Source organism: Calidris pugnax, unplaced genomic scaffold (assembly GCF_001431845.1).
Source record: "Calidris pugnax isolate Ruff unplaced genomic scaffold, ASM143184v1 scaffold103, whole genome shotgun sequence".
In the NCBI taxonomy this organism is placed as follows: Eukaryota; Metazoa; Chordata; class Aves; order Charadriiformes; family Scolopacidae; genus Calidris; species Calidris pugnax.
In genome coordinates, this window is record NW_015090990.1 from 4,077,138 (window position 1) to 4,103,684 (window position 26,547).

Genomic DNA, 26,547 nt, shown 5'->3' on the forward strand with positions numbered 1-26,547 from the left:
CTATTAGCAAAAGCCTTATAGGAGGTTTTAGCCAAGAGGATCACAGAATTGCATCTGTAGCTATATTTGTAGCCAATTTCCAGAAAGTCAGAATGGCATTTGAAAGAAAAAATTTGGATGTTTTTTTCTTTTTATTATAAGCTGTAAAATGTAGTGCACAAAACATCCTAAAATTTCCCTAAAACAACTGAAGTAGTATAAAATCTGGAAATCAACCCTTTGCATATTTTCATCTAATTTGCTCATGTTTTTATTCTATAACAACAGAAAATCTGAATTGTATTATAAAAATTCTCATTAAAAAGACTAACAACATTTGGAAATATAAGAAAGATCCCATTTTGTTCACACCTATAAAAATGTATTTTACATGCAAAAAAAAGGAATGTTTACATTCAAAAACACATAATAGAGCAAGAAATTCAGTCAACTGCAGAATGTTAGAGCAATCTGTTTTACTCGGTTAACTGGGGAGATCACATTCCCTTTTCTCTTGGGCTCCCATATCAGACTAGGGGGTTACCACACTTTAGCGTTATACAGGCAGCGTGGTCAGGATAAGAGACCATGAACTTTCCTTGCCAAAAAATGGGACACAAAGACCTACTGCAATTCTCTATAACACATGAAGATATTCCTCCATACATGCCGAGAAACTCAATTCTTATACCCATCCACCTAGCAGACAAAATTTCAGGCTGTAAAATCATGTAACAGCACTGTTAGAAAAGGGAATGCTCAACTTTGAGAGAGTATTAGCAAGTTTACCACTAACCCACACTGCAACTCCCTTAGGAATGGAGAAAAAAAAAAAAAGTGCATCTGAGGAAACGATGTTAAGGAAATTGCTTTCTCTGAACAGAAAGTAATTTGTGATGGAAAAATCTGACTTGCACTCCATGAAACAATCTGTATTTTCTATTAGTAAGTAGATTGGGTTGTGGTCAGGTGTATGCTGGATTGGTGACTGGAAAGGACTGACTTTTGCTTTCCTGACCCTTTTTCTAAGTCAGCTTATTACAGCCTGAATACTCCCAGGGATTCAGTTATTTCTGCTTTTGATCCTTTGGCGGGACATACTGACCACAGTGGAAAAAGGGGAGTTTGAAGATACTTTTACATATGTCCATGGTTAGAACTGGTTAAGACGGCAGACATGGGAGAGGAAGAGCAAAAATGCAGTCAACAGATGAGGATGTCACACTGAAATCCTGGAATATGAGTTGAAAATTCATTCATCTGTAATTCTCCCAGCACAAAATGGTTGAAATGCCAACAAACACATTCCACAGTGCACCAAGGCTGTAGCTGCACTGCAGGTGCAAGCCCACAGCCGCCCTGGGGAGCAGCAGCAGCTCAATTTATAGTTGAGGACAAATCACAGAATCATAGAAAGTCTCAAGCTGGAAGGGACCCATAAGGATTATCAAGTCCAACTAGGTCAGGATAGATTAACACATTTCTTCACTTTGAAAAAAAAAAAAAAAAAAAGGATGACTGCCATTGGATCCCAAAAGAGCTTATTTACAATAGTAAGATTGTAAATCTTACCTACTGTTGGGGTAGACCTAAAGCAAGACTGAACTCTTTAGAGCGTATTTGGAATTTTGTACTGTTTGGCAGCAGAAAAAAATATATCTAGTCATGTGCAAAAAACCACCTCCTCTCTTCCTGTTAATTATTTAACATCACTGTGCAGCTTCTATTATCTCCACAAGGCTACTACACCTTAAAACAGCTATCTGGGTACGTTTTGGGAGATCATAAGCAGCATGTCATCTCCCTCCCCTTAGAACATGCTGGATTTCCAAGCTGACTTCCAAATGGCAACCACAACTAGGACTCCCCATCCATCTTTATCCTGTCTTACACAAAAGGCATTGTACAAACAGATGTTTGCTTTTATACAAGGCTTTGGCATAGAAAATGGTTAAAAATCCAGGAAGTTAGGAGAGAAACAAACTCTTTAACTCAACCCTCTGACTCTCTGGCAAACAGCAGTTAAATGCATTAAGTTCTGTGACTTTCTTCCTTACCCCAACCTCCCTTATCATAGTTTAACTCACGTGGTTATTACAGTTCTGTTTCAGAAGAGAAAAACAATTCCTTTGAGATCTAAGTTTTTAATTTTTATTCTGGAATTCAGCAAAGAAGTGAAACTGGCAATAATATCTGCAAACATAACAAACTCAGCTCAAACCTTGTCTATACACTGTAATCGTTCTAAGCACTTTCAAAGGTAGGGGGTTTTCCTGCACTTAAAATCCATTAATTATATAAGCTGCTTTCACGCTGCTTTCACCTTAGAAATCTTAAGCCTCTTTAAATTATTTGTACTATTTTATAGGAATGATCAAAAAGAACTACTAAAGTCAGTGGAAAGGCTCCTACTTTAGAGTAGCAAGCTAACATTAAATATAAACCACTGAACTATCGAAATTTACTTTTTTTTTATATTCTACACAATTTAGGAAAACTGCTTAATTTGGGAATCTTCATATCTCATGCAGGGTGTCCTCAGTTAACAGAACCGTAGCAGGTCCTGAAAGACACTGAAAGTGGTCAATATATGCAGCTTACAGGCAACGTCAGGGAATTTGTGGACTACTGTAAGTATCCATATTACTGAGGAAACTAGGAAGTCGTATTTTCAGCAATTCATGTCAACAAGTTTTTATAGGTCTTTCCTCACCGAACACCTTTAGTTGCATCTCCAGAACTTCTCCAGCAGAACATAACAATACAAAGACAGAGAACGGTGCTCTTGCAGATTAATGCATTGCTTCTTCCTAAAAAGCACTTACAGCACTAACTTAATAAGCTGACTACAAGATACACTATTTCTCATAAAAGGGACAGGAATAATCAACTACTAATGCTCATTTCTGTACAAAAGTGGTGATCAGGAGTCCTACATAATGTGAAATGCTCCACCATCATCTGAAAGAAATTAACAAAAACCTCCCTGTGCGTGTGGAACCGTTCCTAAATTGCAAGCAAGAAACTTGGCAAAATGATAAGACATCTGTTTTCTCTTGCTCTGTGTAAGGTCAGAGCGAACAGATAGCCATTCAGAAACATGTGACCAGGCACTGCTCACAGCATGGAAGATCCTCTGGCTGATAGGGAAGGGATTAAATGCTTGTCTGCCTTCGTATAGAAACTACTTTAAAATTTACAATTGGCCTGTGTCTCACTGAAATATGTCTGTTTTAGCCACAGTTTTAATACTGTCTGACCACAGACTGTTAACAAGACAATTCAGTGCAAAAATCACTACCATAATCGTCACTTGTTCTCCAGAATTGCATAAACACTGTACGATTAAGAAGTTAAAACGTTTTAACTCATTTTCACAGGCACATCTGTATTACAAAGAGGAGTAAGAACTGTACGAAAAGCAATTTTTAACTACAATGAGCATTGTGTTCAAGTTTGCAATCAGACTATCACTGCAATCATACATTCCCTTTTTATTCTTGACATTCTTGCTTTCCCTTTGCTAGAAGGGCACCAAGATGCTCCCTGGGAGCTCTGCCTTTTGCTCATGGATGTCACTGTTTTCAATAGAAAATGTGAACAAGTCCACCACAGTTCATAACAGAGCACTGGACCCTGGTCTGAACAAGCCGCAGCACTGCTCTCCCAACTGAGATAAGGTTTTTGTGGGCTGAAGCCGTGCACTCAGGGGAAGTGGTTGTTAACCATCTTATTTAATGCAAATACAATTCCTGAAATGATGATCATTTAGCTCCCATGTAAGCAAAATCTGGCTTACTTTCAATTTATTTTATAATGACTTTTAAGAACTTTTACAAATAGAAGGAGGCAAACCAATTATATTTACTTAAAATAGTCTATTACAGTAGGGTTTAATATTATTGCCTACAAAAAGTACCACAAACTAGGTAAAAAGAAAACTTTTCTTACAAGACAGCTGCTAACATCTGCTGTAGAAACCTGCTTGAGTTAGCTCCTGTTTGCCTGTCATCTGTTCTTTGGCACTCAGAAGCCCAGATGCAGCATAAGAAAAATTGCAATATGCCTACCTTCTCTAGTTAGATTAAGTGCACTAGCTACCATGGTAACCTACACTTATTTTCTTACTTTACTCTGTAGGAATGAAAACTGATTTAATTCTCCAGGAGGTTGCCACAGTGAAGACAAGTACAAAAAGCAATACACTATTAAAAGTCATAAAATTTAGATGTTTCTCATTTTTGCTACCTCAAAACCGTGTTCTTCATCAGCAACATAAAGGAAGACTGCCTTTAATACATTATGTTTAATAGCTGTGGAAAAGCCTTGATTTCTGTTACAGAGATGAGGACAAGTGGCTAAGCAGCCTTTCCCTCCCCAAAACTGCATACCTGCTATGCTGTTCACACTTTATATAGTGTGACAGTTCATCTTTTCCAAGTACGCTTGGAAAAAGTCACCTAAAAGAAGTTTAGAACATACAGATATGCTCCTCCATTGAAATTAATTGAAAAGAAAGATAAAGCTACCAGCACATGGGGAGTGCTTCACGGTTCTGCCTTTGTAACCATTAGTAAAAAAATACAAAGATTACAAATCCATGTCATCTCTGGGTTCTGGAGGATCAACATGAATTCAGAGAACAGGTTAATATTTATCATAAACTAAAAACCACCCCCACATAATGAGTTTGAGAGAGTTTCGTCTGTTGCTTTGAGGGCCAATAGACCACTGCAGAAATTGGAAATTGTATCTTAAGAACGGTGGAAGAGTCGACATATGATGGTACAACATACTTTGCATTGTTACCACAGGCATCCTTCTGACAAAATTTGAATAAGAAATAATTCCAAAGATGGCCCAAATTTTTTGCACAAGCCTAAAATATCTGAAAATATGTAGTGATTTGTTAATGTGAGAGCTAATACAATGTAAGCTGGAGCATACTTAATTGTGTCAGTGGAACTAAAGATTTTGAGGAAGAAGGAATTACAGCATTATGAATCTGAAGCCCTAAGTCCTAAAAATGTGCAACAGTGGGGAAATCTTTGAATGGATAAACAATCTGTTTCACATAGTCTTCCCCAAAAAACGCACATTAGTACACGGAACAGCATTCCTTGGCTCAAATTAACAAGTTTCATTGACCACAGAAATCTTCCATGGACTCCTGTCATGGGTTCTATTATAAGTGGCATGTTTATTATAGATAAATTTGTGCTTCCATACACCAAAGAAAAAAAGGAAAAGACAAACTGGAAAAGGATGAATATCATTTATTTAAGTTATAAATGATCTTGACAATCTTATAGCAAAGTTGCACATATGAAAGAAAAAAAATCTATTAACAGAGAGAGAATAGAGAAGACTTGAAGGAAGGCAAAGTCTTCAAACAGAAAGTCTGGAGGATTAGGCTCATTGAGTCTCTAGCAATTGTGTTGGACTCAGATGGTTAAACCACTTTAAAGGGTTTTAAGGACACTAATTTTAAGGACAGGGCTGAAATACAATTGTGAGAACACTAGAACAAATGTCAATCCTTCTTGAGATGCTCGAAGAACATTACAAGCTCTTTGCAAAAAGTGGTAACTCCATAAGTAGAAAAGTTTAGCAGATACAAGCCTTTCACTATACTATCTCAGGAATCTGTTAACCTCCCATGAACTAGACAATATGGCTATACGAATGTCATTGCCACACCAGGAAGGAAGTTGTTCAGCACTCGATGAATTCTGAGCTGCCACAGCCAGGCTGGTATTCTAGCTGGCTTGTGTATCTCTGCATTGCTGTCAGTACAATATATTCTCTAGCTGACTTTATCTGGGCTGCAAACACAATCGTTCTCCTCCTGCCTTAAGTTTGCCAGATAGAAAGAGGAGATGAACTGTAGTTTTTTTATTAACCATTCTTATTCAAGTACTTCTTTTTTACCTTTTATATTTATACATTAGTCTACATCCTGAAGAATAAGAATTAAATTCAACTTTCCACTCACAAGTGCCACGTTTCCAATCATTTGAAACACAGTTACTTCAGTAACTACAGCTGACCTTCATGGAGTATCATCTGATGAGACAGAACTTTGTCTGATATTGACCTAAATAACTTACGTTAAGTTCAAGGTCAAAAACCTATGAGGATTTAGGTGACTCATATCTCCATAACATTTAGACCTCACCATCTCTAAACATCCCTTACAGATTCTCAGCTTTTTAAATCTCTGTTCAAAATGCCAATATAGAGTAGATTTTCTGTGTGCATCTATCTTCCTCTCCAAAGTCATTTGCTATCTGCAGTGAACAGTGTAGGAACCTACGGTTATCTCACTGATTTTACCCATGGGGCAGGGGGAAGACAAGAGAGACATTTCTCAGAAAATTCACTCTGACAGCAACCGTAACACCTTTTCTAACACAGAGCTTTTCAATACAACTACTAATCTTACCTAAGAATGCACAGCTCTGCAAAACAAGAGCTTTTGAACTTCTTATTATTGGTTTATTATTGAAGCAAACCTCTAGGAGCAAGGACAATAAACTACTTACATTAAAGAAATTTCAAGAAATTGAAATGAATGAAAATAAAAATAAGACACTCGGCCAGTTAGGAACTAGAAATAACAGTTCTCTTGCAAGACATGTGTGCCTTATCTCTAGAGTAAGAGACAAGCTACTGGTTTTGTACTAGGTCCTGAAACAAGCCAGCTACCACTACAGCTCACACCATCTCCTGACCCCTTTCCACAGCTACTTGTACACACTGAGAAAGACAAGTGACAGGAGTGAACACTGGCAGTACTCAGCGTGAAGAGAGGAGAGGGGCAAGAGCACATCACCCCCGTATTAAACTTCTGTCCAAAAGCTACTCCCATGCCCTGGCAATGCAATTTCCTCTGTCAGCTCAGCATTAGCTGACCAACAGGAATGCTTGGAGGCATTTCTGTTTCAGTTGTGGCTGGAGGACCCTGTTAACCAGCACAGAGCAAAACACTTCCCAAACCGCTTCATCTTAGTCAAGCGTTCCCAGTTCAGATCTCAGGAAGAGCAGAATAACTGAAGAGGTAATGTTTCTTGAGCCGTGGTCTGACACAGGGTTCCATCGCTGACACTATCCTCAGGATGTCTCCCAAGTCATGGCCACTTCTCCACAAACAGTGACCTCCCCTGGAACAGATCTGACGGGATGTGGCCTGAAGCCATGTCTTGGGCCCCAGGCCCTCCCGGTCTGCTCAACAATAGCCGAAACATAGTGGACAAGATGATATTTTTCTGGAGTCAGATCAACTTGGAAGCAGACCACTGAGTACAGCATGATCTTACCCCATGGACAGGAAAAGCTCACAAAGTCAAATAATTGAAGTTATCTCTACAAAACAAACGACAAAGGTTTTAATATGTATAATCCGAACCACTTCTGCTAAACTAGATTTGTAGATGATCTTGCTGACGTAAGTAATTTTTAACTCACTGACACAATAACATTTTCCTTCCCCTTCAGGGACTACCACCCTATCTGGGAGGAGGGAAAGAATACTGAGGAGCCGTGCTGCTGGCCAAATACCCCAAGCACAGACTAATAACAACGCCTTCCTATGGACAAATCCTGCCAACAGGCATTTATTTCTCTTCGGAACCGAGGCAGTCGTAGTGGTCAGTGAGGAAATCCATCAGCCAGACAGCCGAGAAACTGTCCTCCAAATCTTTCTCTGTGACATACAGGCTAAAACCTGAACGGTTTCATTTCTAGAAGACCACAGCAGAGGTAGTAACATGCAAAGGATAAAACATTAAGTACACAAACACAAGTACATTTTACAGTGTCTTGCATGTGAAGAGTCTGATTTTCTAATTTTGCCAAAACAACTGCAAGTGCCTGACAACTCCCAGTGTCCAAGTGGAGATAGGATTTTTCAGACAAAAGGAAAGCAGCACAGCCCAGGAAAAAAAAAACCAATGGCTCAAAAGAAGACAAAAATCAAAGCACTCAAACTCTTAGTCACTTGTGACTGTTTGTTGTGGTACTGTTCATTGGGTTGGTTTTTTAATAATTTAAACACTCTTTCCATGTTAAGAAGCAGAACAACAAGTTTCACTGGAATGTAAACTTTATGGTTACAAATTTCCCACAGGTCACCAGGCTTGACACAGTGTCAGAAAAATCAATCCAAACTGTCAGGTACTGTAGTGTACATTTTTTTGTTAATGCTATCAGAAAGAAATATTAGTAATATTGCAGCTAACTGTCAGAGGAAATGAGTCAGAAAAATATACCATGGGAAAAATTAAGAAACTATTCATTAGATTACTATAGTGAATTATTAGAGCTTCTCCATCTACTCGAGAAGACAATTAAATCAGACACCAAAATTCAATAGCAAAATGCATTTATATGACTTTGCATCCTCTTTTCTCCCCTCCTACCTAGATATCGTATCCATAAGATGGCAGACAGAGGCTTTGAAAAATCTGGTGTAATTTTAAAGTGATTACCTAAAAACTAAAAATTAATTAAAAGGTCTTTATGAAGCATATATAAAACCTTATAAAAAGACAAAAAAAGAAATAAAAAACCCAAGCATTTTCCAGTAAGCATGTATGTTTGTGTCATGGCTGTAATGAAACATGCATTAAGTATGAAACATATGGTTTCCATTTTGTTGCCCTGGAATCCATCCAAAGACATTTTATGTTGTTAGCTTAACTGTTCTCCTCAGCTGAAAAGCTGTGGAAAATATCTCATCTGAAAAAAATCTGTACCTAATGGATAACTACAAAAGATTTGCTAGATCTGCGGCAGACTATTAAAAAAAAGTCTGTGAGATTACTATTTAATTACTGGATTTTCTTTGAACTAGAATATAATTTTCAAACTCAAAAACATTTGCTTAAAAGGGTACCACAAATTATAAAAACAGATTATTTTGGTTATATTTTCTTTATTTAACAAATTTGTAGTGGTGTTTATGGCAATCTCTTGGAACAAGGCCATCCGACCTAACAAGAATGCATGACAAAATCATAAATAATGTATCATCTACCTAACTTTATAGATTTGAGAAACTTATGCTGAGAGAACACGGCTCTGAAGATCACTTTTGAGCAATATCCTGATTCAGAGGTAAGGATCAGTAACAATGAGAGAAAAAGAAGAAAGATCATATTTCTTTATTTTTAATGATGGTTGGGTTTGCCCTGATGCAGGAATAAGTTGTCAAAGAGTTGGCTAAGAATTTCCAGACATCTGTCATCAATGCTCAGATTTAAATTTTACTTACTTGAAAAGAAAATATACTAGAAATGCTAAAGACAAAGTCACGAGGTTCAATTTTGCCATGCTGTGCTTAAAAATTCATCCCAAAATTGGGAGGCTGCTAACCTTGTAACAACAAGCAGGCAACATATAAAACATTTAATGCCTTTGTGCTGTAAACTATTTCAGCTATTGACTTGTTCCAGGAATTAGCACGTTGTATTTAAAATGTTAAGGCTGCTGTATTTCTTACAATTTATCGCTAATCTTTCTTCTGATGAAGCCAATGGAAAAATAGAATCATGAATAAATTTATAAACCCGACAAGATGAGTTTAGAGACTCTACCATACTGTGTTTCTTTATTTCATTAGTTGAGATGGCTTGGGATACGGCAGTCGAAAGCCCCTATTTTGCTACCTTAATATACCTCATGGCTTGAGGACTGTGATCTCTGTAAAGGGCCTGCAACTTAAAAATTCACATTTCCAATGCTCCGCTAACATACAAGCTTGTTCATCTTCACAACCCACTGCAAGAATTAGCCAGTTATTTTAACTCACCTTTGCCATCTGTGCTTGGACTCCACTAGCTTTTAAAGCAGAAACCGCCTTCTGAGCAGCTGCCGGGCTGTCAAAGTCAACAAAACCGTAACCTGAAATACAAAACATATTTCATTAATGAGACAGAAACCATCTTATAATTAAACAGTTCATCTGCTACTAGCATGGTTATTTAATACAATTTTCTTGTTGGTGAAGAAGGCCAATGTGAACTCCAAAGTTTTTCACGTCATCCCAAAAAAATAATCTACTAAAGTCCTTTAACCTTGAACTGGTGGGGGCCTGCTCCAGTGGATCAAACCAATTTCCATGCCTACTCATTATCAGGATTTTGTCCTAATCTCTCACTAGTATGGTGGTTTGCTTTTTGTTACATGGGATATATCTTCTAAAAGCAAATGTGACATCGGTTTATTTCACAGAGATCACTGAGTAAAGCATAATCTGTTCATTTTCCTAAACTAAACATACTCATTCCAGTTTGAGAAGAGACCAATAAACCTCTAAGTTACATGTCACTTACCCAAAGCTGGGAGAAGAATTTAGTTTAAAAGGCATATGTCTACTGCATTATAACCCAATTTTCGGTGAATTAGTTACTTCATTGTCTATACATAAAAGACAATTAAATTTAACAAATGAGTGAAAACTCAGCTTCAGTGAAATCAAAGGAGTTTTCCCCACTGTTGTTACTGAAACCAGAATGTAAAAAATTGTCCTGAAAGCATTTTCTATGCCATATAATGCAATCTTTAAATGTCAGAGTAAACCCAAAGTTACAAATTCCATATATATGCAGTAACTTCTTTTCTTATTCTTAACAACAATGTACAGCTAATGGATTCTAGGACATCTGAAAAGCAATATCCCTTGGTCTTCACAGGCACTGACCTTATCGGCTGGGATTTTTAATGCAACCTGCGAGTTGGATCTTCAAGTCTCACCAAAAGGCAGACAGAGTTAGGAAGCTACTTCCCCTAGATGTTATTGCAAACTTCACTCTGCATTTTTCAACCCCCTTCCTTCCCACCAGTGAACAGCCTCAAATACTAAAGAAATCCCTCTCCAATATCTAAGTTGGAGTAAAAGAAAACAAACAAAATACCCAACAATTAATAAAATCTCTAGAGGAGTAGAAAATGAAATTATTTCTTTCAGAAGGTAATAGGATTCTCTTACAATATGTCTATACTGAGGACAAAAAGTTTGTTTAGAGATATAACTGAACCAGCTTAACTCGGGAAAAACAACTTGAGCAGCTTTGTACATCAGTGGAAGCTTATTTAACCTGCCAAGAAGCTGAAGAAAGCAGCATATTGTTCTGTGTAACATGTGGTGCTGTGGACTGTTAAATCTTGACATGAAACAGAGTGAATTAGCTCATATCATGTTTTGTGCTGCCAAGGCAAACTAGCTTTCCATACCAAAAACTAGCTTCCCATACCCGTGACAGCCCAGGTCATCAACACCGCCACGCTGCAGGGTGCAATACAGTCAAAGTTACATACCAATACCAAGCATGCCATCAAAGCTGGCTTTGCCATCTTCTAGATGATACATAAGCTTGTTGCTCCGGTTACTTTAAATCCCATGGTGTGGGTTTTTTTTTTTTGGCAAGAGACGGAGATGCTGTCAATCTTTTGGTTAAATTCCAGTTAGATTTCTGCATTTTGTCTACTTATGTTCCTACCACAATTTCAGTGACGTGCAGTGAGCTTCCCTGCAGCCTTAACTTGCGTATATTGTTACAACAGACTGTTGGTTACTGCTTTTCACCACCGAGATTTAAAACCTATATTGAAAAAGTCAGCTTAAATCTCTTGAAACATTAATGTGAGAATTTCTGTATCACTGGCAGAGCTACTGAAATCTTCAGGAACTGAGGGAATGGACAGAATAAATCAGTTAAGTGCTGTCACAGACGTTAATGAATTAAAATAATTGGAAAGGGCATCTGATCTTCCCTAGTCACAATATATGCAGGTGACATCTGCCTACAAGCTGGGGAAAAAAAAAAAATCTAGAAATTTCTGTTTCTGAACTGTCAGCACCCCCTTAATTGCTTAAGATGGGGAGCTAAGAAGCTATGCCCCTGCATTGCTGCCACATTCTGCAGAAAAACTGCCTCTCAACTAATGATGAACTCTCCTCGCCTGCCTCTGCCTATCAGCTTTATGCTCATTCATGAGCTTTACACTTAGTAACGTTGCTAAATCAGCTGACTTAATTTTTCACTTTGCTTAGAAATTATCCTCTTAATGGTAAAAAAGAAAATCTGAAATCTGATATTTCAGCGTCTGTTACCACACCTTCTCCCACCGTGCACATTGCTGGGATATGACCTCACTGTAATTGCAATGAGTGATGAAAAACAGTGAACTGATGTACCCAGCTTATCTAAAAGACTTCTAATATTTTTTTCCCAGCTGCAATTACTTCAGTGAAAACGAACCCTCTCTTTGCTCCCAATACATTCAATTGCATATAACAAAACACAATTAGAGGATTGCAGCATGTAATTAAGTGCTGCTTTAAACTACTCTAATCAATGGAGCTGATTTCTACAGTATATAATTTTTTCAGACGCTTAGTATAGCTGAATGGTCTGCTGTAAGCTTCCCTAGTTTCTCCAGGCAAGAGGGGAAAAGCTGCTTCTAACTCCATTTTTGTTTTTAAAATAGAGGCGAACTGCCAGCCGGCGCTGTGCGTGTCAGCTCCACTCCGGCTTGGCTGCAGCACCGACACCGGCCGTCTGCCAGCTCCTCTGCAAACACATGGATTGAATACACTGACCGTGGGCAAGAATAAAACTAGTTTAGGAGAAAGAAGTGGGGGAAGAGGGGAGACTTGAAAGCACTTAAAATTCGACATTACTGTATGTCACAGAATCAATTAGGACTTTCAGGTGAACGTAATATAAAGGCAAACGTACATACCTTTGCATTTGTTTGTTGTCTTATCCAAAATAGCCTTCGTGGATACAATTTTCCCATACCTAAAACGTAATATACACATGTAAGGAAAATGAGGAAAAAAAAATATCCCATTACAACAGATACCCAATTCACATTATTTTATATCCTATTACCCTTTACTTTAAATAAAATGGAGTAATACATAGACTATACAATTATATAATGAAAACTCATACGTAGATAGAAGTGACAATAACAATCAACAATTCTGAGCATGATCTTGCTCTATTTCCCTGTCTTCTCAGTGGCACAGCAGAATCACAAAACAACCCAGAGAAAAAGTTCTTTACAGAAAAGAATACCACGCAGTTAAAATCCTGGTACACATAAGAAACCACGTTTTAGACATAAGCTTGGACTCTCTCAGTATATATATCGGATAAAGCAGATGAAACTGCCTTGTCTGACAAACTTGCTTGACTTGCTAACCAATAACTTAGCTATTTCTTCCCCCTCCACGCTGTTCTGGAAGGTGGCAAGTGCAAGTCAGATTTATGAAAACTGACCGGCAAAGGTGGTAAGGAATTTTCTGTATTTTTAAAATGGAAAATTGAAATGTAAACAATTTCAACTAAAACCAAAACATCCCTCAGGAAACTTCAATTTTCTTTTTTTTAAAGACAAACACATTCATTGCCTGTTCCTCAGCTTCTCAATAACTGGGCAGTCCAGGTGCCAATCTGCTGCACAGTCCAAAGGTGGGCACCAGGAGATCTAAGAGCAATTAAGCCTGGGAAACATGCGGACAGTAATTTTAGCTATAGGAACAACTGCTGTTTCTGAAGTGCTCCACAAAGCTTACAAGTATTAGGTTTTTTGATCAAATTTAGACTAGCATTTATTGCTGCTGGTGAAAATTTGCAATTTTCCTTGGAAGTCAAATCCCAGTTTCAATTTTAAAAAGGCAACTCGCCTGGCCTGTATCAGCAGCTGAATTGGAAACAAATCACAGGTTTCCCAAGTTCCTTACCACAACCTCTTCTCTTTGGTTGTGAAGAGAAGAATCACAGAACCATAGAATTGCCTAGGATGAAAGGGACCTTTGAGATCATCTAGTCCGACCATCAACCTAAAACTGACAAAAACCATCACTAAACCATATGTCTAAATACTACGTCTACCCATCTTTTAAATACCACCAGGGATGGTGACTCAACCACTTCCCTGGGAAGCCTGTTCCAATGCTTAATAACCCTTTCAGTGTAAAGATTTTTCCTAAGATCCAATCTAAACCTCCCCTGGCACAACTTGCGGCCATCTCCTCTTGTCCTATCGCCTGTTACTTGGGAAAAGGGACCAACCCCCACCTCACTACAACCTCCTTTCAGGTAGTTGTAGAGAGTGATAAGGTCTCCCCTCAGCCTCCTTTTCTCCAGGCTAAACAATCCCAGCTCCCTCAGCCTCTCCTCATGAAACTTGTTCTCCAGATCCCTCACAGTGCTGTGAGTATGCAAGAGAGTAATGAAGCAACATGAGTTTGTTTTCACATGAGCGTATAATGTAACTTACTCCATTAACAGGTATACCTAAGCACTGTGTGCTAAGAGGTTCTTTATCATTGTACAAGAACCCAAAATGAACTGACAATTACGAGAAATGCTATCAGCACAAGAAAGTGGAATTTGTGGAAGAAAGAACTTTTGCCAGTTCACCTGCTAAATGTAACTTCAACAGAGTATAATTTAAAAAAATGTTATTTCAAAGGACAGCTAACTCAATTTCTGCAGTGGCTGTATTAGTCTTAAAAGTTCTTTGAAATATATAAAAAGCCTAATAAATAAAGTTAAGCTAAGTTATTTAGGAGTACTCAACTCACTTGCAAAGTGATAGTTATTCAAGGACGAAGCCTATTTACAAAGTACTTTCCCCTTAAAGAACATTTAAATACATGTTTTGGGGTAGGTATCCCTCTCTGTGACCAATTTCAATGTTCTGTTTGTTCAATGAGTTATTGTATGGCTTCAAATAGTTCCAAGGGGGTAAAGCTGGGATGCTGGCCACTAGGTGTTGGCTTCCTTATTGTATCTGAAATTGTGAGCATCTTCACTAATACAAAGTAGAACTATCCATCTATAGCCTAAAAACATACAACTGTCAATTAAAATCAGTGCATACCTAAATATATTATGCTAGAAGTTGTAATAAAGCAATAGAAATTGTACCTACTAGCTGAAACAGGTACTTCCTTATTATTGCCACTTGTTTTCCAAATATGTCATTCAATTTAGAAAGCTCTATACCTCCCAAGTCAAATTTGGTGCAGATAAATGCATGTGTTATAAACAAGAGGCAAACTGTCCAGGGACTGTGCTGGCAAGATCTAACTCTTATGTCCCACGTCACTTGGATCCAGCATTATATTTGATGTCCAGCATTCTCCATACCCTAAGCTTCTTAAAGTGAAGAGCTACATAACCCTTTTGGGGGAAAAAATCCCTGAAGGATGATCTTGTCTCCCTGTTTCTGTTTTGGTTCTTGAAAGTGTAGAAAGTGGTGGTGGTGAAAAACTACAACACTGGGTATCTATGTAAACAAAGTACCTGCAACCCGCTGCCAGCTTGGTCACGGAGGGGAGTCAGGGGCTGGCTGTGGTGATGCACATCAGCCTATCAACATGTGTCTGCATTTCTGTTCTTTACTACCACTTAACGGACCATCTTCCAACATGCAAGACCACTAGTGGTTTAATTCACTGTCCCAGATAGCATGGTTCCTACAAAGAACCAGCTGCCATGGAAGACTGCCAAGAAGCTTCAGTGTGTGTCTAGGAAGAATGTGGAGAACCAGTACAACAATAGCAGCTATCGCCAGGATTTCTCCTACAATTTTCCCTGTGAACACTCCTCCCAAGTGCTAGCCACACCATGAAGCACAGAAATGCAATTTATCCCACCTCAGCCTGGGCAGAGGGATACATCCCCCGCTTGCTCCCACCATGTGGTCTGGTATCAAGGGAAATTACTCCTTGCAGTTCCTCATAAGTGCTTCCTTCAAATGATGACTGTCATGACAATCTACTTCCTTCCTCCTGAATTCTGCAGTCCTAATACTGCTGTTAACAGAGACTCCTATGTTCAGCTGCTCATTTGTTAGGTGAAGCTGCAATCCGAGACCCACCAGAAATCAATGAGCTACAAACACATCAAATCATTGTGCTAACTACTATCTGTTCCCTGCTTACAAAAAGGTATATAGCAAGCAAGGGAAAACTTATATTACAAAGATGTCTATGATGTTAGGTCTTGCCCAAAGATCATCATTCTTCTCAAAGCTCATGCATATCTAGTTGTCTTAGGCATCCTGCTGAGGCTACTCTTCTGCTTCAAAGCCTTGCTGCATGCTTGGTGAGATGCAGTAGGCCCACCTAAAGCAGAGCACATCTTTCATGGTTGGCAGAATCATTTCTACCATGACTGCTGATTGCTTATTCCCTCTCCTCTAAAGCAGGTTTTAAAAATATTCTGTCTTTTAAATGAAGTGCTCATCTTGAGAAATAACTGCTAATCTGGCTGGTGACAAGCAACTGGGTATACCTTATTAAGTATGTTATTTTTCTCCCAAAAATAACATCAAATAAATGTTCAGCAGCAATAGAGGTGGTTTGTGTGCTATTAACACATTCTCTTTTTAGTCTGACTTATTTTTAGAGATGGAAAGATGTTTTCAGCTTTGCATCTTTTCTACACAGAACTTGTACCAATGTCAACTAATGTATTAAGGAAGAGAAGGCTTGGGTAAGAGGCAGGTAGACAATTGCCAGAGTGTGTTGGTTATGGGATTAAAAGGGGTATGTTCAGTAACAGTCTATGTACCAGGGTACTAGCTATCGGTTACAGTACTGAACACCAATACAAATGTGTATTTGGATACAAGATAAAGAAGAAACTTGTTCAAAAGCCAAGGTAAGAAGATAAACTGTACTGCTACTTAATAGAATAATGCTTACTGCTGCCCATTACACATTCTCTGTGTAACCCCACCTACTGAGCTGCCCTAAGATCTACTGCCAGGCAACATGAGTGTCAAAACACAGTATGATACCTTAGACTTAGACTTTCCACTTTCCGCTTTTGAAGTGGAAGGCTTGAAGCAAAGCATCAACATATAGTTTTTAAAAATCACATTGTTCAGCAACATGGTCAAACCCAGCCCCAATAATCACACTGACAGATACATTACGAATAGCTACGAATACCTTTGACATTTAAAACATCTCCAAAGCCTAATTTTGGTGACCTCCATGATGATGAAAGAAAAGGGTCCTCAGAAAACTAAGTACATAGATCAAACCGAACTGGTGTTTACTTTTCTCCCTTTGTACATCTGCTAGTATAATGAACATACTTGCAAATGTGAGGGCGATAAGATGCCATCATGAGCATGACAAAGAATGGGGAACAAAGTAGCTTGAAGTCTCTGCCACAAGTGCTATTTTGAGTGTTGAAAGAACTTATCTGTGTGTGCATTAGGGGAGGTACAATAAGAACAGGCAGTGAGAGGCTTGATAGGGGTTGTCTGGAATGAATTGTTCAAATCTTTGTCCACAATAGCTTAACGTAATATACCTCGTACCACCAAGCTCACAGTGCTTTCCCCTTTGCAGTACTTTCAAACTGTCTTCCAGCTGGCGCTATGAAGGGTTTCTCTATCACCAGATGTTGACTCAGACACCAATATGCCAGAAGGATCTCTGCTACCATGGGAAGTCCTTGCCTGTTAGAGCCGCTTAGGTCCTTCATCCTGAACTGTCCAGAACTTTGTGGTGAAGATAAGCAATGCTCTCTCTTTGCCCAAGTCTAGTCCAGCTGTAAAAAGGGCATTCCTAGAGATCCTGCTGTTATCCCTTGCACCGTGCTGTCAGAACTCTTCTGCCATGCAGAAACATCGCTGCATATCTTCTGTGTATACTCTAGATTAATTTTCACATCTTAGCATCTTATCACTGCCCCTTCATGGAATGCTCTTTATTTCTAAGAGCCAGAATCATGTGGTAAAACCAGGCATGGATTTCACAACATATAAGTGGCTCTGAGTACATGAACTCAGTCAGGTGGAATTGTGAAAGGAAAGAGAACCTGGTTGAACACAAAAATTTTGGTAGGTAACTAATATTCTCACCAAGTGACCCAAAGACAAGAGAGAGTACAACAAACAGGCAGATCCAGCAAGGAAGATCTCTGTGGCAGAGCTGATCAGTTAATAGTAAAATACATTGCAGCTGCTGAACAGATCCACATCAAAATAAACCTTACTTTAGGCTAAGGTAAATAACTAGAACAAAATTGATAAAGCAAATACTTCCAAAGCAATTCCTGTCTATTAATTGTAACACTAAAAAGAACGTGCAGGTGAGGATGCTTAGTCTGTAAAAATAACTTAGTCAACCACAGTCTCTTACTCAGTGCACATGGTCAGTAGGCACCTTGCATGTGCTCTAAATGCAGTAAATTCCTACTTGAAAGGGAATATTATCCTTCAGTATGACCCTAAATAGATGCACGGAACAAAAACTGACTTCTGCAAATCAGTGATGTGTGACTTTTAAGAAGAATCCTCACTCCCCCAAACACAGAGTATTCTATTTTGAACATTACGACTCAAACTTTTACGTGAAACCAACGGTCTTAACAGCCAAGTCCCCACGACAGTCTATCTCACTTGTAGAGTATGCGGAAGCCCAACCCATTCTGAAGAGAGACCTGAAGAGGAGGCACTTGAGCAGTTCATGGGAAAGACCCACCTATGCTGAATTCTCAGCTCCTCTATAGCACCTGCTGCAAATGGAGCAAAGAAAATTCCCTGTGATGGAAGAAAAAAGTCAAGGGAGTTGTCAGCAAGAGCTGACTTGGTACAGCTGGCTCCCAGACCTCACTGCTCTTCCAGTGTTTGGGGTAGTTCTAAGCCAACAGCACAGCCAAAAGAACAAAATCAGCCCCAGCAATCTTTTCTGCTGGATCCAAAAAACACCTCTGAGCAATACAAAAGGTTTTATCTGACCCCCATATCTCCCTCTCTCTGATGCATCTTGGGAAAGCAGTGTACTGAACCTTAAGCTCTTGCTCCCTTTTAAGCTTAGATAAACACAGGAGGGTGTTGTTTCTGCATGTATCAAAGCTTTACTTTCCCAGCAAGGGGAATTTCAGAAAAAAATTGTCAATACAGTACTGCTAGTCCTTGTGATAGCCTACTCTAATCCTGCTATTAAATTATAAGTAAATGTTATCTTATAAAAACTTGATAAAGAAATTTATTCAATCCAGCAGGATACTGAGTTTGGAGAACAGAACCAAACCATATGGTTTCCATTTTTAAATTCTTCTTCACCACATCTATGCCCCAGCGTAGAAGGAGACACTGCTGAGAACATTTTGTCCATATTATGTTTTCTGTTGTTGGAAGACACGCTGTTCTTTGAGAAACTCTTTGGAATCTCTCTGTTTCTTTATGGCCCTTATGAACCTAAGGATTTGCTACCAGAACATAATGAGTACCTACCATCAAAAGCTGGACTAATCATTTTTAGTGCATAATTAAATATTACATTAAAACTTGCAGGTGTTTTGGGAGGTTTTTCTTTTTTTTGCACAGTAAATGAGTATGTATAATCTAACGTAGTACAAGTTGTGTTTTGAAATTGTTAAAGATTTGGCTAATTTCTTGATTCAGCAAAATCTCCTATACTAGCTTCAGATATTCAAGCACTGGGTTAATCAACACAGTCAGATGTGCCCTATTTCCAAGCACGGGATTACATTTTTCCCTATGTGCAAAATAGGACCCCCTTATGAACCTAAATTAAAAGTTAGAGCAGTGCTTTGATGACATTCTTTCCAATAGTCATGTGCTTTTGACACAAAGCTAGCTTCTTTCTTTCTCAAATTGTCCCTTTGACTCTCTGGTACTTCAGAGAGAAAGATGGTATTTTCAAAATATCCAAATATCCAAGTAGTCCTCATTGTAGTTTATTATTATTTTACTTGACAGATAAATAATACCTCCAAATAAATTAAAATTTATTATTGTGGAAGACAACTAGTGTTTTGACTGTCTTTAAAAACTGATTAAAATTACATTTTGTCCATTAATGTAAAGACTATTTTTGATGAGTTAGGATCTGTGTACTAAAAAAACCAAACCCAACACAAAATACTCCCCCAAAATACTCCAACCCCATAGATCTTTGGCTTTATTGACAATTCAGTAATCTTACATGCTGCTGTAAATTCTTCACAAGATCAAGAAAGTTTCCTTCAAAACCTCTCTATTTTTAATTGTTCATTTAATTTTTGCATATTTATGTTTTCAACAAGAATCAGTGGATAAAAGCACGTATCATCATCGTTACTGATGCAGTTACCAATACTAGCACAAACTAGTATTACTTTGGAACAAATTCTCTTTTCTTCAGGCTCAGTAGGTTACAATTTCAGGTTTCACTGAGAAGTGATCAAAAGTAGCAAAAACAGATATACTATCAGCTTTTACAGTTATCCATCCTTAGAAGAGCAGATGCTCAGCATAACGGGCACACACAATTTGGTGGTGTGAACAAATGCTTTCTCAGTTTCTTGGACAGTATTAATTTTAATGATAAAAAGCAGTATTTAATTAGTCCATATTTGGTTTATAGTGCACCAGCTCTACACAAATGTAACAACTTCATAACAAAAAAGAACCAGGAATCGAAACTCTACCAAACAGGAAAGGGACACACAGGAAGATGATTTTGGAGATGATTATTTTTCAGCCATCCATTTTGTTTTTCTCTTAAGAAAAACTAGCTATTTCCTGGTTTAGCTGAGGATGAGCTGTGGGGATAGAGAAGAAATGTTTTTAGAATCAGGAAATGTTTGCTTCCTCTTGCTTTGTAGAGATGTGAATAATCTCGATTCATTCCTTAGAAGCTGACTGAAAGTCAAGGGGAAAAAGTCCTGTTAAGATACTTCAGCTATTTTTATGACATTTTGCAAAGGTTTTTCAATTAGTATACTCTTTTTGCACAACAAATTGATTATCTTAAAAGCACACGACCCACTGTACAATGCCCTTCCATTTAGCACAACTGAGGAAAATTGCTTTTATAGTATCTCTGGGTATTCTAAATGTTTAAGACATATTACAGCTGACACTAAAACAGCATTCCTAATGTGGCTTTCTAGCATGTACTAAACCAAGAGATTTCCAACAATTCCCTGCAGAGGTGTTTTCTCTGTCAATATAAAATCAACAAATAAAGTAATGGCATGTTTGTTTAGTTTTACTTTATAAGGTTAAGAATGTTGCAATATGTGAAGAAAAAAAAAAAGCAGTTATTCTTCAGTACTATGATGACACAATCATGGAGAAGGAAAATAAAAATAAAAATTCATGAAGCCTCGCCCTCAAAGAGCTTTTGGAGTTGGAGGGGACGGCTCTCATTCTTCCCTGGCAGGCACTGAGAAGAATTCAACTGATCCTACTTTGAGAAAAACACAACAGCAGTAGAAGGAAATAATGAGATATTTCAAAACCTAAGTATAAAATCTTTTTATTAAGGTTTGTTTTGGGACTTTTTTGTTAATTTAAAAGAAAAAAAACCACGCAAATTCTGACGGATGAACCTGTAACTTCTCTTTTAGGCTCTGACAAGTTTATTGGCATCTGTTGCCTCAGTTGCTCCACTGAGGATGTGAATACAGATATTTGGCAGAACTACTATTCATAATCACCCATGCTTCAGGGTGAGATTTTTTTTTTTTTACAAAGCCACGAATCTTGGCGTATCCTTGCTCAGCTGCAACATGATTTTTGCTACTAAACACATGGTATTTAATTTCCATTTGATCTTTCATAAGCTAGCAAGGTAATAATACTCAACTTGATGGGAGGGAGAGACCAAAGCAACAGCTCTAAACACTGAAAAAGGAGAGAGCAACAGCAGTAACATTGGCAGAGCCAACCTCTTGCACTGCACAGGAGACCATCTTTCATATTTCATAGACATCTAAAGATTCTTTTCATCCAAATGCTTCTTATGAAAGCCAGGATACTAACATGTTGGCCCTAAATTTGTTGATTTGTTGTTTTAACTGTAAAGACACAAGATGTCACATGCTGTGAAGAAAAATGGAATTTCAAGCAACAAACTGAGAAAAATGATCCCATTCAGTGTTTCTTGCAGCCACTGCCCCTGCAGTAACCCAACCTAACTTCTGACAAGCTGAGGTGATTTAGCATAATCTCTGAACCATCTGCTAGGTTATCTATCAGTTCAGTAGCCTTGTTAGTTTACAGTTTATAGGTTAAGCAGGATAAATAACCTATCAGAAACACAAACGGATTTCCCTCTGATACACTTTGAAATGCAACTATTGTCTAAGTAACCATAGCTTGGTTTTGTCCAAAACTGAAGAAAAAAAAAAATCACAGTAATGTATTAACTACAGCATCTGTTCTTTCAGAAAATGAAATTGTTTACATTGATCATCATCTTTACTGTTTATGAAATCAACAGTTCAGCAAAGCTAAGTAAATACTTCATAACTTATTTTTGCCTACACTTTTAGGAGACTTTTCTATGTGCCCATTTGAAAACTCATGCGCAAACGATTTTAAAATGTGTGAACTGCGCAGAGTTATGTTGCGTTTTTAAACATCTGTTTGCAGGGACACAAAAGCTGGTTGATATTAAAAGCATTGTTTCCTGCCAACATTCTACTGAGTTTGATGACCAATGTTAGTGAAAGATCACTCTGCGTTTTTCTTATAAATGATGTGGTATTTTCTTTGAGAAAAATATTTCAGAATTGGGTGGAATATGAAGTGATATGCATAAATTAGACTGAATGGTTTAGAAACTGATGTGCTACTATTCTACTTCTAATATAGTATATTGTAATTTATATGAAGTACTCTTACACTGAAAGCATTATAGAAAGTTTTACCATAAGACACTGAACCTAGGACCATTCACATAAAAATGATTTGTGCAGTTATTCAGATAGTCACAAACAATAAATCTCAGAATTGTCATATAATATCATAAATCAACTAACATATATTAAGACATTCACACAAGAAATTATCTGTGAGTGCTACAGCATTAGAAAAAAATCAAAACGTCTGTCTCTCAATTCCCGCCTTACAAAGGAGGCTGCACCTTCTAACCTGTATCATTCAGCATCCAGTTTAGAAGAGCAAACGAAGGAGAATACTTATTTTACAAAAAAAGATAAATATAAAGATATTTGTAATTCTTGGCTAAACCAATTTTTAGTACTAGGATCATTCTTACTCAAAAAACAATAGGATAACTTACATTTTCTGCAAGATTTTGCCTGTGCATCTACTGACAAGGTTATTCAGGTATTTGGGAAGGGGTTCTAGTTTCCTACAGCTACAAGATGCAAGAACAAAGCCACGTCATTTTAAGACAGCAAATGGTCTCACCTTATTGTGCTGTTGCCCTAAGACTACAAAATGGACACACATAATACCTGGGTTAAGAGTAAAGCACTGAAAAAAAAAAAATCTGCATTTTACACACAACTGAAAGCAAAAACTGAAGCAATATTATTTGAAAATAAATTGTTACAGTTCCTGTGGCTCCCAGAAAGAATATAAAAAATATGAGAGAACAGCTTCACATAGCCATGAAAGATACAGGGTTTTTTGGAAATCATATTTCATTTGCAAGCAAAATAATAAAGTTCTGAATAGGTTCAAATTACAAATCTGGAATATTATTTCTACAGTCTAGCAATTTCTTTTACCTTTTTTTCATACTGAGAAATGATCACTAATCAAGACAATGATCTGGGAAGATGAGAAATTAAACCAGATGAATGCTAATATGTATTTATAAGCCAAGATCATGGCAGGTCTGCAGACATGCATGTATTGATTTACCACTGCTAGCTGTTTTAATCTGAAAGTAAGGCAGTATTTTCTACACCCAACCATAAATCTTAGCAAATTTCAGCCTCACCAATTTTGCAGAGCCTACACTAACAGCTTGAAAGAATAAAACTATGAAGACATAAAAGAGCAGTTCTTGTTATTCATAATTTATAACTCCTTTCTCTTCCCTGTGCTAAACAGTACCGATCAGCTTGTGAGCATAAATTAGTCTCTCTACCTGAAGACCTTTTATTTTTCAATTCCTCCTTCTCCATCCAAGGAAGTCAAATTCAGTGATTGTCAGCGTATGATGCATTGTCCTATATTTTGGCTTTCCTTAAGCATATTTCTTTTTTTGTGGGAGGTAATTAAGGACAAGGCATGGGGAAATAAAATTATTTATCAACACCTCCCAGTACTTTTTTCCCTTGCTTTAGTCAGACAGTATAAATCAAAAAGTCTACAGTTCTAGCTAGTGTGAGTCTACTGCCTAGGTGGACAGACACACACCTATTCATGCCACAAGAGCGTCTGCAGAGCTGCAGAAGATTACTCTTTAATTTATTCTTACCTATTAATTTCACTTCTAGTGAAGGTTGCTAACCAAGTCTTATGCTGTCAGTTTACATAAATGGCACTCCAAAGAATATGTTGGCAAAGTCTTGAAAACCATGGGATTGAAGATTGCCAAAGTACAAGGGCACTTGCAGCCACATCCCATTTCCTAAGCCCTGACCCATCTGTCAACTCTGAACTACGGAAAAACTGTCTCACATATTGTGTAAATTACATATATACAAGGACATACATATATATGCACACACACACATATATATAATGCTTGTTCTCACATTTGTCCTGTATGAAAGATGTTTGGTCACTGGAATAATGCCTGTCATTGATAACTTTTTAAAAATATGTCAGTGTGTTTTTTATGTTTTCCTTCTGGTTTTGTAATACTAAGACAACACAGAGGCAACAGGATGAATCTAAGACCTGGCCTGCTGGGTTAAAATATCTTCTACACAAAGATACCTATATGTTCTTACCTGCATCTTGCATTAACTTAACACCCTATCATGGAAAGAGCTGACTGTCCCTCTTCTGTCTGGAGGTCAGAAGAGCAAAAAACCCCAATACATTCAAATAACTTCCAGTCTCTCTGAACTGCATTTCAACAGTGGTTTGTTTTTTTTTATTAAATACTTGTAGTAAAATCCTGCTTTGAATAGCTATTCTATACTGGAATTAACACATTATTATGAAGAAGCTGTACAATTAATATTAGAGCCTGATCTCCTTTAATTTCTGGTAACTTCATGTCATTTATACTAGAGCAGCGCTAAATGGACAAATTATTCAAAATCACTGCTAAATCTTCCAGAGGCCTTGCCCCCTTAATAGCACGGCATGTAGACTTGATCCTTATTTGACAAATACCTGCTTCTCTAGTCTGAAGTCCCAGCTGTGCTGAATAGCAAGTATCTCCATTTCAATAGGGAAGATGGTTGTGCTAAAGCAGTTCTCTCCAGGGGTCAAAATACTTCAGAAGGGCATTTAAGTGGCTGTATGTTATTGAGCAGAAACATCAGCTCACATATTATTGATTATAACTGCATGGCTCTGTTGAAAAGACATCTGCAGTAATATTAAGTGCTGAGATAGGGACAGAGGAGTGTTATGCATTAAGAAAAAATACTACCCCATCTGTTGCCAAATTTTAGATACATGAGCAATCACAAGCACAAAATCTAAAGTGCAACCTTTGTGGATGATGCGTCAGGGTCATATTCAGTGACACTTCCTCCGTTTCACACAGCTTAGGACAGACAGTCTTTTGAATATTGATTGAAGCAAGCAGGAGGCAGAGTTTGATTTCTGCAGTTTTGCAAAGAGAATGTAATAGACACTTATCTGGAAATTTGCTTTTGGTAGCTTAAATATACCATTTTCTTTAAAAACACCATTAACCTGTTCTGATCCCATCACTGGAGCAGTTAGCCAAATACAACTGAAGTCTTCTGGAACCACCACACATTGAGCCTACTCTTAGCCCTGAGCTGCAGACAGACCTGCAGTCACAGCACACTGCCCGCTACCAGATTGTCACAGAGAACATACCTGAGGTGGCTGGAAACAATGTGATCCCCCAGACCCTCACTTCCAGGGAGCTTTCGTATAATGACTATGTCAGATGCTACCATGGAAGGTTAAATAGCATCCCAGGCTGTGCTTTGGCTGGTGGGCCTGAGGAAGCACTTGGATCGTTGGGCTTCACAGTGAAGAACAACGACACGGGAAGTTACTCCTGGCCTAGCAGGGAAAACCCAGCGCATGAGCATCTGTGCAAAGGGGTGACTCAAGACTGGGACAACTGGGCTCAAAGAAAATTGGGGTCCTCCAGGCTGTATCAAGTGCAAGCCTGGCTGGCATCTACATTAAACAGACATGGATTCAAAGTTTCTTAAAAGGAGCAGTGTTTTGGCGATTTCCTGAACCCAGAGCACCAGCAGCCACAAAAAGGACTATTCAAAAAAGACATTCTCATGCAGAGCCAAGAAAAATCAACCAACCACTGCATGACAGCAAAGGTGACAGGCAAGCCCAAAGCCAGTGACGTTAGCGGTGTATCACAATCTTTCCTAAACATATTCAACAACATAAGCCAACAAGGGAGCTTGTGTGACCTGGTCACAGTGTTTGTGGGCTTTCCAGATCTTTTTTATTATTGAGAGCCTGAGACAGCTATTTCTTTGCCTGCAAGAGGGCAGCAGAACAAAATTCTCTCTTTAGAACTGATAAAGTACTATACGAAAGAAGCTGTAACTTGTACTTGAGGACAAATCTCATTGCCTATGCTTCAGATTCTAAAATAGCTTGTTTACTAATTCTTCCTATCAATTT

At 38.1% G+C, this 26,547-nt stretch overlaps 1 protein-coding gene across 3 annotated transcripts in view; it reads right to left on the reverse strand.

Moving 5' to 3' along the window:
• The window catches only part of RBMS1 (RNA binding motif, single stranded interacting protein 1), a 160,207-nt gene that overhangs the window by 28,449 nt on the left and 105,211 nt on the right, over positions 1–26,547 (reverse strand). For all 3 annotated transcript variants that reach the window (XM_014954476.1, XM_014954475.1, XM_014954477.1), the window contains exons 3-4: positions 12,727–12,785; positions 9,791–9,882 (exon numbers count right to left, since the gene is read on the reverse strand). In XM_014954476.1, coding sequence (XP_014809962.1) covers positions 9,791–9,882; positions 12,727–12,785 — 151 coding nt within the window. The remainder of the gene's footprint in view (positions 1–9,790; positions 9,883–12,726; positions 12,786–26,547) is intronic.